Below are 11,354 nucleotides of genomic sequence, written 5' to 3' on the forward strand. Positions count from 1 at the left end.
GAAAAAATATACATTTTCACTTAATGATTAAAAAACGTAAAGAAGCACAGGATGATGCTGTACCTATGAGATGACCAACTATTTTATTTTATTTTTATTTTTAAAAACACGTTTGTTTCAAATAAAACATTTTTGACATCAGGGAATTTCTAAGGCCCGACAGAAGAGAGGGACTGATTATCATTTCATTTCATAAATAACCAATATTTGATTTTTTTCAAAGCAGTAATCGAAAAATTGTTTTAAAAAAATAATAATTGTGCCATGACACATTAACATGTATCTATTGCATTTTATCCCGAGGCCCTTACCAGTTTGATAACTTTATGGATAAGGCTTGTTAGGGGACTTGATTACTTTTAATAGACCAGACACACACCCTGTAATGCAGCACATGCCTTTTTCATTTCATTTTAATTAGCAGACCAATTAGGCAGAGTGCCCCCCCGAGGACTTTTCTCAAATTAAACGTGGACAAAGGTGACTTGATCCAGCCGCTAAACCTCCGAGTGGGTCTCACAATGTTTGTTCATCTAATTTGGAGCCCTCTTCGCCTCAGCTCGGTTCATCTCTGCAGATTAAAGTAGAATTTTAAAAAGGCATAGTCGGCAATAAACCTGAAACTTAATCTGGAGTTGATTTCATCTAGAAACTCAATTAAACGGAGATATTATTTGTAACAATAAGACATGACAGGTTTGTGTGTGTATTAGAAACACGTATTATTAGAATGTGTTTATGTGCACACATGACATCGGAGCATGACAGTAAACTGATTACAGCCGCCTCTGAAGATGAACGACTCAGGTGTCAATGTGTCACTCGTGCTGACGAGCGGGAGTGACACATGCACATCAGAATAAATTCATCAGCTCAGATTATCTGACTTCCTGGTCTCGCACGCTCATTTACACATAGAACAAACTAAAATCAAGCATAGATCTGCAAATCATATAAAAACACCTACTAAAGATTAAAGGCCATAACACACGTTTACACACTTTTTTTTTAAATATGCAAACCTCCTACATCGCCTGAAAATATTCCCTTTAGCGTCTCACTGTGCTGACATGCAGTTTACCTGAACCGTGTCCCCCTGTGTTTATCCCAGCAGCCCATTTGCTGGGTCAAATTCATTCCCTACACCTACACATGAAAAGCCCAGAGGCAACACGCAGGAAAAAAGACTGCAAACAAGTGTTACTGCTGTTTATGACGGTTCAATAAGGAAACCACCGCACAGGATCAAAGACGCACTGAATGAAAGGGTCACAAACGGGTTGCAGGAGTGTGTGTGTGCGTGTGTGTCTGCGCAGTCAATGTAGAAAATGATGTGTATGTACTATGTATGGAAAAATGTGTGTGAGCAGCACTTACCAAGCAGCTACCTGAGGGGATTCCTCTCAAGACATTTACATACCGACACCCTGGTTTGAACGCAGATGAGTGTTTGTGTGTGTGTAAGTGTATGTGTGTGTGTATATAAGGTTTCTATAGCGCACATCATCCATCATGAAGCCAGACTAACTGTCAAAGTGATGTTGGCCAGCTGGCGCTCACTAGGCTCTTTCTCACAGACACACACAGACACAAGATACACACTTCGGTTTGACAAGACAAACGACCGACTGCTCCTGGTCATACACAGGCGCAAACTGCAGGGAGCCACGGACATTCTGGGATTAACCTTAAACGAGCCCCGGGGAGTCTATGTGGAGCAGAATGTATGTAAACACACACATGTTGTGTAGCACATGTGTGTGTGTTTGTTTGTGTAATATGGGGGATGGGGAAGAAATAGAAATGAATGCTGACAAGACAAACCGAAGAACACATGGGTGTTTATGTTTGCGGTTGCAGCTATAATTGAGTGTGTTTTCAAGTGTGTGCGTTTATGTGTGTTGCTTTAAAACATTATTTATTTATTTATTTTGTGCGGTCATAATGGGTTCAGAGACAAAGATCAGGATTTCATCATCGATACGGGGGTCAGATGAGGCGAGCTGCGCCTGCTGTCCAAATGAGCAGCAGTGATTAACTAATTGGCTGCAACAGCGGAGACAAAGGAACGGCGAGATGTGACTAATAAAAAGGACGAGGAGGAGGGAGGAGAGATGGAGACGATAGATCACATTAAGAGATGTGGGTATGATCATCAACATTTTGGCGCTGCAGGAACATTCAGAAAATCAGACAGGTTGTTAATAAGTTATAAACCACATAAAAAAAAAAAGCTCCACCATATTGAAGCCAAGAGTAAGAAAAGTTAAACTGCAGAACAAGGGAACTGATAGGTGAGCAGGTTTTGAGAGTTTAGGGGCTTGATGGTGACATAAAAAAAACCTTTACACTATTCTTACGATGATGCACATCATCCAATTCCTTTTTTTTCTACTTCATTTGATACCCATCATGTGAATGAAGACAATCCGTTGCATAAAAGACCACCAACACCAAAGATTTTTACACAAATATAATATTATATATAATATAATATATAATATTTTGCACAATTTAGAATTTATTACTGTAAATATTATTTATCTTATTTTTACCTCATTTTATTTTATCTATTTTACCTTATCTTTTTACCTTATTTTGGTTGTATTGCACCGCGGGTCGGAGACAAACGCAATTTCGATTCCACTGTATGTCTGGCATATTTTGAAATTGACAATAAAGTTGACTTTGACTTTGAAATGTACAGCTCGTGTTTTACTCTTCACCACACTACAGGGTTTCAGCTGATGCGACAGTTGGCTAATAATAAAACAACACTTTAAATGGACAATCTTTACAGTTTTTTTTTTTTCAAGACGATCTACAGAAATGGACTCTTCAGGTGCTTTGTAAAAAAAAAATGTGTGCCTTTATTTGAACTAACTATTTGAGCTGCAGTGAGTAATTATCTGTATTATCAATTAATCTGTTACACTTAGAAATGTTTATAAAATGTGTAAATAACTTCCTCTGTGTTCCTGAGTGTAAAACACACAAACTAGTCTGTGTTTAAAAACAGCTGTTGTGTGAGATGTTTTAATACTATTTGTTATTTTATTCATATCTTAAAAGACATCAGGTGACGTCTAACCTCAGGAGACTGTGATGAACTCTTACAACCTGATGAAGCCATGCAGGTGAAACGTGTTTGTTTGTTTGAGTTTGTAATTAAAAAAAGATTTTAAAAATAATCCAGTGTGCGGTGAATCTTCTCATTTGCTGTCAAGATGATGTTTCCTGCCATCGCCTGCACTTAGATATCAGGACTGACAGTGCTGTGCACAGAACATCCACATTTGTATGATTTGACTTACAATGGATTGTTTTGGTCGATGACATCACTGTCAGTCTTTGTTTACCCTTCCACGCCAAGGGACAACAGATGGAAATTAGCTAGCAAGCTAAATCTGGTACAAAGCATCTCTTCTCTTCTCTTCTCTTCTGAGACTAATGTTGTTGTTTTTTGTACATTGTCCCTGATTCAAATAAACGATTAAACTAAACTAAACGTAAGTTTGGCTAATTGGGATTTTGTTTCAAGTCAACTATGCAGATAAATCTCATCTTGTGACGTTTTAAATGCAATCCTAATACTTATTTAAAGAAATGATTGCTGTAGTTCTGACAAGACTTGCAGCTTTTTCAGGCTGGATTTGAGCTTAATGTTATAATCAGTGTGCTTCTTGTTAGTTTAGCATATTAACATGCAAATATTCACTAATTAGCCCGAAACACAAGGTACAACTTTGAAAGTGCAAAAGTGATCCCAGGCAAATTGTCAGTTCTGTCCTTAAGAGGATAATGTGTACCCACTGATGTTACTCTATCACAATTGCTGTGAAATTTAAGTTATTAGAGGAGAGTGGCCACTACAAAGGACGAACAAAATCTGATCCACGATCCATGACTTTACTTTCTTTGGACTCGTTTGCCTGGATGACTGGTGATGCGCTTTTTCCGTACTCAAAATCAACAAAACTGGAAGGACATTTGTTTTTATTTTTTGCTAATGTTGCTATGCTGGTTTATTTACCTGTCCATTCCAAATAAAGATATAATTAAAAAAAAGTGCAAAAGTGTTGCAGGTATTTTGTCAAAACTCAACAACACACCACCATCCTAAAAGTGATAGGATCAACAAAGTCATGAGGATTCATCCCTCAGGCATCCTTTATGTGTCAACAGAAATCTCTCCAGTGGTTGAGTTGATGTGTATTAAAGTGGTGGAACAACCAGGTTTGAGCCACACAGGCTGCATGGATACAAATGTACGATGTTAAAGTAAACAATTTTTATCCTTTGAATTGAAGAAGGGACAGATATACTGGTGGAAGAGGAGATTCAAGGATAAAGTAGATATATGTGTGTAAAAGTGTCGTCACTTTATGTGGCAGATTGACTCTGTGATTTGTGTTTTTTGTGCTTGTCAACAGTCTGATGCAATTCTTTCTGAGCTCTGCGTGTGCATTAGTGTATAATATGTGCACGTCTGTGTGTTTATGTGTGTGTCTTTAATGGATCTCAGCATGTGGAAGGCGGCATGCTGAGATCAGCAGCAGCAGCAGCTCTGCTCTGTCTGATCGGTGCATGACACTGAACTGCTTTTCTTCTCTTCCTTTACCCCCCCCCCCTTTTTCTTTTTCTTTTCTCTCTGCCTCTCTTCTCCTTTATATCTCTGCCTCTCAAACCTTTCCTCTCATGTCTTTTTTAACATCCTTCTTCCTTCCTTCCTCTCTACAGCAGATGTCTTCATTTATGTGCTTCTGGGTTTCTTTTATTGGGAGGGGATTTCTCTCTCACTTTCTGTCTCGCCCTTTATGCTCCTCTCAGCTTATCCTGAGCCATCGTCTCTCTGTCTTTATCTCCGTTTTTTATCTATTACTCTTCTGCTCTTGCCACTCCAGCTCCCGTTTCATTCTCTCCGCCTCTCTTAAACTTTCTTCACTCAGTCTGTCACTGCCCCTCAGGCGGCACTGAGCTGGCAGCTTAGCAGATGATACTTATAGTGGTGGGGACACTTCTCCCCTTTTCTTTGTTCTCCATGTTCTCCATGTTCTCCAGCTGCTTTGACTCTTTGACTCAGTGTTTCCAAAAAGATGACCCACCTCAAGTTTGTAGGGGGAGGTAAATTTGTTTTTTAGGACAGAGATAACTTAAGCAGAAGAGAAAGGATACCTAGCTAAAAATTCAAAATGAGTCGCATGACCACTGTTTTGACCACACAATTTTGTACCTATTTAATCAGACTTTTATACATTTATGGCTCTAAAATTAAGAGGAAAGAAAAAGCTATCGTTAACATCCATTCTATTGCTCTTTTAAGATGCTGAAAAGACACAAAATGTTGCTCAGTCTTGAAGTTTTAAAAAAGTTTTTTTCAAAACACTACCATTCATGCAAATGCCAACTACGTTAAGAGGCTTTTAAAAAATCTTATTCAAACCAGCTGAAAAGGTTTTACAATTTTCTGCATAGACAGCTAGGTAGCAACACTGTTAGCTACTGTTAGCTTGCACACAACGATATTAAATTAGATTTTTAAAGACTCAATTGTCTTTAAAAAATAATTCCCTTTATGAGAGATGTTACATGGTTAAATTTAAATTTGTACATTTTTAAATGTGAATAACTTATGCAAGTAAATGTATTGGTTCAAATTTCATGCTAGCTGCTGAATGTTTTATGGCTAATGCTAACTCTACTGCTGCTAACTGGCTCTGTGTCTGTTTAGTACTTTTTTACTGCAGAAAAAGGGACTCTGCGTGATATGAATAAATAGGAGCAGAGTTATGCATATATTTCTTAATTGCTGCCTTGTGGCCTTCATCAGGGTCCACAGGCTGAAACGCGTCTGCCTAATTTGTTGATAAAGTTGATCCTCATACAAATTCCCTTTATGATAAAAACATAGACTTTGTGTATTAAACCAAATCAGATTCAAATAAAGCATTAAACTTTTCCCTCCGCAATTTGTGTCTTGTAAAAACCAGGATGGAAATGTATCAAAATGAAAGAGTTGGGACTTTGATATTGTATATAAAGTGAATTCTTGGTGGTGTCTCATGGTTTGCTCTATGGCTGTAAACGATGATTCAAAGACTTTTTATTTTAACATCCTGACCTCAGCATTGCTCTTGTAAATGAGGTCATCTTTTTTTTTTATTAAAGTAGGATTGGACCTGCTTCATGCAAATGTGAGCTAATTAAAATCTACAGGTGATATAGACCATGAAAACACACAATCCTCACCTCTCCGTTGGGCAGCCCAGCCCCCGCCAGCCCATTCATCATCCCCGGCTGGTTGTCATTTTCATCCAGAACCTTCTCTGGCACCGGTGGAGGCAGGTCATCCTCAGGTTCCTCCAGAGGCTTGCGGGAGGGAACGCAGGCATTATCGGAGCGCCTCTTCGCCTCCATGTCGACGCTGTTGCGGCTCTTCTTTTTCAGGTCGACGGAGGCGTACTCGACCCCTGCGCACAGAGGACCCCGCTCAGGTGTGCAAGGGCTGAGGTGGCCATTGAGAAGGGCAGGAGGAGGATGATGAGGAGGGTCATCAGGGCTCAGTGGGATGGTACCGTTGGGGAGGCCGAGCTGTTTCGGGGGGTCTTTGAGTTCCTTGACTGTCTCGTACAGGGAGTCTTCAACACTGACATCACGTGACCCCAACTCCTTTACCACCTGGGTACAGATACATTCATTCAATTCTTAAATATTAAAAAGGTAATATACATTCTCATGGTTTGTCTATATTTAAGCTCAAACAGTAAAGCAAATTCTTGTCAAAAAAAATAATTCTTTCTCTGTTTATTTTGAGTTTTCGCCCAATAAATCTAAAAATCCCACTCTAAACTCTCTCTAAATCTTGGTAAATCCAGCATCATTGGAAGTAAAACCCACGATTTTGTTCTTGAAAGGTGACTTTAAAACAATGACCTCATAGGTGCTGTCCCCTGAGGCTGGGGGTCCCTCCCCCATAAGGGCGTTGTTGGGAGGGATGCTGGGAAGCTCACGGTCCTGAGGACACTTGGAGGACCTGAGCTCTGATTGGCTGGAGAGCATCTCCTCTGATGGCTGGGGACTGGTGTCCTGTGTGTCCGTGAGGACTGGTGGAGCAAGTAAAGAAGGAGAATCAGGGTGAACAACAAGTTTCTCATTTATTGACTATCTTTATCTTTTAGATTTGCTTTAAAGTGTTTTTTGTAATGAGTCATACGTTTTCTGATACTGGTATTTAGTTCCCAATCATCTAGAATGACTAACACTATACCATAAATATGGCCAAAAAACAACAGCTGAGGTTTTAAATAAACCAAAGACAACAAAGATGTTGCACAACACAGGCTATGAATATTATAATCAAGTCGCAGAATTATGAAAAATAAACAGAGCAGAAAATTGCTCTCTATTTTCTAAAATCAATTTCATCGAGTTAAACCAGTTAATTAGATGCACAGCAAAATAACGACATGCTTAACTAGAGCTAAATATCTTGGCTTACTTGTACCGCTGGTAAGAGGGCCATTGTGAGAGCTGCTGACCGCCGCGTCAGTCGCAGGACTGTCGGCTGATTGGCTGAGGGTCTCTCTCTCCGACACCTGCACAACAAAAGAAGGAGATGTTTTTCACTGCTGGGCTGAGAGCTCAGAGGCAGGCAGATGACGCATTGAGGTCCATGGACAAACACAATTAAATTTGTAAAAAAAATAGTGACACCAAAAAAAAAGAAAAGAAGATTGAAAACAAAGAGTTTAAACGAGTGCAGATAAAAAAATTCAACCTAAATGTGCAATCTCTGTGCAATCCAAAAGCCCACTATCAGGAGATTGTACTGTGTTTGGAAAATACTTTTTCAGGTTTTCGGGATTTTTTGCAGCACTGATTACAATTACCATGTTCCCTGCTGTCTATCTGTACATTTGAAACACTTCCTTTAATGTAGCCGATGAAATTTATTGTGCTGTTGGATAAAAATAGACTATTTTTAATCAAGCACAATTAACTTACTGATTATGAGCTTGAATTAGAGATTGATGGTCGCCTAATGAGGATATGATGTTTCTTATTCTCATCGTGGATGACTGTAGTCAGGTTCATCAGTGGCTGAGCTGATCTCATCATCCACTTTTGATCGAATAGTGGCATCAGTGGATCTATTTTTACGTGTAATGTTGAACCATTAGGAGACACTGAAACCAAGTCAGTAGCGCGGTACAACGGAGGAGGGGAAAATGACAGACATTAGCGGAGGGCACATGAATTAAAATTAACAATATGTGTAAAAGAGGAAACCCACAGGGACATTTGTTCCCCTATTTAACCTTCACTCCTTCTACAGGAAAGTCAAGGCTACAAAACAACCAGCCTGCAGCTGGCGGGGATTGGGGTCTTGCTCAAGGACACTTCAGCAGAGCAGAACGGAGGGAGTCTTTTTAACCATGTCCTCTGACTGAAGGCTGTTCGCTATACTTGTAAACTCACATGGTTAGATTTAGCAGCAGATCGCAGCTCTATGTGTGTAAGAAAAAAACACTTCAATCAACACTTTGACTGACGCTGAAAGGAAGCTGCATAAATAATCACCTCGCGCTCTGAGCACCTGCAGCATTGAGGCATAACGACCTAAATTCACCTGAGACGTAAACTTTCCTAAGGCAATGATAAAACTCAATTAGCTGTTCAGCCAAAAGCTTTTCAAAACAAGATGAACAAAGTGCGCATCTCTTTGTTAAGGTTTGTTGTTTTTCCTGTGTGAGCTGACTGGTTGTGTATCTGAAGCTCCATAACCCCACCTAGTGGTCAATTACTCTCATAACTATATGTTCCTATGACGTAATCTTTTAACTATTCTATGACCCAAAATGTTTCTCATTATGCTCTTTTGTTGTTTTATTTCCTTGACCAAGCCGACATGAGAAGAAGAAAGCTATTTTTGAGCATTCTTCAAGCTCCATATTTCCTCATTTTATTCCACATTTGAATCGTGATCAAGGTCTTCATGGTCGAGTCGTTGATATTTTCAGATCTGTGTAGCATTATGAATTAAAGATTGGGTCCCACGTTATGTAAAAACGGTCTTCATCTTTCTTCAGTGTCATGCTAAAGTGTGTGTTTAATACTGGATATAAGCAAAACAGTACAATCAATGAGCCTCTACCTATATATGTAAATATGTTCAGAATCCAAAACAGAAAAAAACATTTGTTCTTTTAATAAATCTAAATCCAGAGAATCACAAGCTAATGTGAACAATTTTAACAATGCAAACATGGGAGTTTGTTTGGTTGTCAAACACTGCTACAGAGAAGACTGACTGACTGCTACACACAGATGACGGGTAAGGAGAACCAACACAGTCTGCTGTGAAGATAAAGAAGAGTATTTAACCCATCACACTGGGACAGTCGGCCTCATTTCAAGGGGCCTCATCTGAAAGTATTCGACCACCCTGTAATTGCTGGTTACAGTGAAGTTATCAATCCAGAGTAAAAAAAAAAAAAAAAGGCTCAGAGGAGTGTGTATGTGCACACACACACACACAGCTGCAGAGGGAGGGACAGGATGAGAGAGTGAGTGGATGACACTGATGCTGTGAAAGCACTTTCATGTTGCTCGGCTATTGAAGCATCACTATTATGGGAGTTGGTAATTACTATCTTTTTTCCATAACATGATGGTCAGGACAGAATGTCAGTGGGCCCGCCCACCTGTCCGTCAACTCACTCAACCCCTATTTACACAAATACACACACATCTCAGCCTTAAATATCACAATGGATGAAATCACAGAGCGTGATGAAAAACCATTTGGATTTTATTTCTGCTTTAAAAATTGGCAATTACTTTTTTTTTTTTGAATGACTGAATAAAAGGGAATTCATGCTAAAACGTTGTACTTACATGATAAGAGGATAGCAGGTTGACTCAGGATTAATTACAACTTGAGGCAGTCAGTCATCTGTGTGCAACTCTGACTTGTTTGTGTATGTTTCTGTGTCACTTTAATGGACGTGGGTTAGAGGGAAATGTCAGCGGGTTTGTGTGTCATTGAATATCAGGGTGAAGATGTGAGTCAACATGAGTGTGTGAGTTGTTTTTCAGGGCGTGCAGCCAATGTAGGAGCTCCATCCACAGCCTCATTTACAAGTGGTTACACACAGCCTGATTACAGACATGTCACTCATACACGCTGGGGCTAATGAGGACCGCAAGTGAGTGAGTAAGTGTGTGTGTGTCTCGCCTCCATCAACAACACAATGTGGATACTTTTATTTAAAGAAAGATCTTGGTAGGTTTTTACATTGAATTATTGATCTTTCACAAGTTTCTTGACCTTCCAATGATGCAATGAGTGACCTTATGAAACACCATGGTTTGCTTGTGTGTTACCGCTTCAGAGAGCTAATGTGCATGTATGCATGAGTGTGTGTGAATGTTCATACACACACACTGACTCATTTGGCTAATACAGCGGCGAGCACAGCTGTTTGGCTCACATCAGAGACCACACATATTCACACAGAAATACATCAAAAACACACAAAAAATTTTTTTTAAAAACCTTATAGCAGTCTGGGGCGCTGGTGGCACAGTGGTTAGTGCACATGCCCCATGTATGGAGGCTGTGGTGTTCCACTGTCCTATCTCTCCATTAAAGGCACAAAAAGCCCAAAAATAAATCTAAAAAAAAAAAAAACCTTATCACAATCTAAAAAGTTAAACCTTCTTCACTAAAGCTGCTTTAAGGTTCTCCACTTGCCTTCAACTTCCCTAAAATCAGTAGTACACCATTCGCAGATTTTCTAAGTGCACCTGGCTGAGAACTAGTTTCACCTATGACCTCAGATAAAACCACAGAGAGTTGTTTTACATTTGATTTCCTGTCTTCATAAAACATAGATACTGTGTCAACTAGTAAGCTTTAGAGGTGTTTGTGGGCAGATTGTGTAACCTAGCACAGAGTAAAGCCAGCAGTCTCCTAACATAACCAGTGGCCTGTTGCACACGCTATGTTTAATTTCTCTCTTAAGTTTTTTTTGTGTCATTGTTTGGTTGCACCACAGAGACGTAAGGTTTATCTATAATAGTAGAGCGTAACGTCCAAACTAACCAAAATATTCCTGCAGAAATTACATTTTAACTTCATGTGACCAATCAGTGAAAAGCAGTTTTCTTCACGTTACAGTGTCTCCTCTCGTTTCTAATCGTCTTTAATCAGTCTAATGGTTGAAAATAACTTCTGTTAACTGCTGTTAATTCACAAACAACAAACAAAAAAGGTATGTTCAATACAAAAATAACATTATACTAAGTTGATAACAAAAGCCTACATCCTTAATTCACATCTAGTGTAAAAC

General features: G+C 39.3%; 1 protein-coding gene across 2 annotated transcripts in view; it reads right to left on the reverse strand.

The window, feature by feature from the left end:
* The window catches only part of pag1 (phosphoprotein membrane anchor with glycosphingolipid microdomains 1), a 58,953-nt gene that overhangs the window by 5,517 nt on the left and 42,082 nt on the right, over nucleotides 1-11,354 (reverse strand). For both annotated transcript variants that reach the window (XM_061059138.1, XM_061059137.1), the window contains 3 exons: nucleotides 7,499-7,595; nucleotides 6,934-7,103; nucleotides 6,250-6,678 (listed from right to left, as the gene is read on the reverse strand). In XM_061059138.1, the coding sequence (XP_060915121.1) occupies nucleotides 6,250-6,678; nucleotides 6,934-7,103; nucleotides 7,499-7,595 (696 nt within the window). The remainder of the gene's footprint in view (nucleotides 1-6,249; nucleotides 6,679-6,933; nucleotides 7,104-7,498; nucleotides 7,596-11,354) is intronic.

This window comes from Labrus mixtus, chromosome 16 (genome assembly GCF_963584025.1).
Source record: "Labrus mixtus chromosome 16, fLabMix1.1, whole genome shotgun sequence".
Lineage (NCBI taxonomy): Eukaryota > Metazoa > Chordata > Actinopteri > Labriformes > Labridae > Labrus > Labrus mixtus.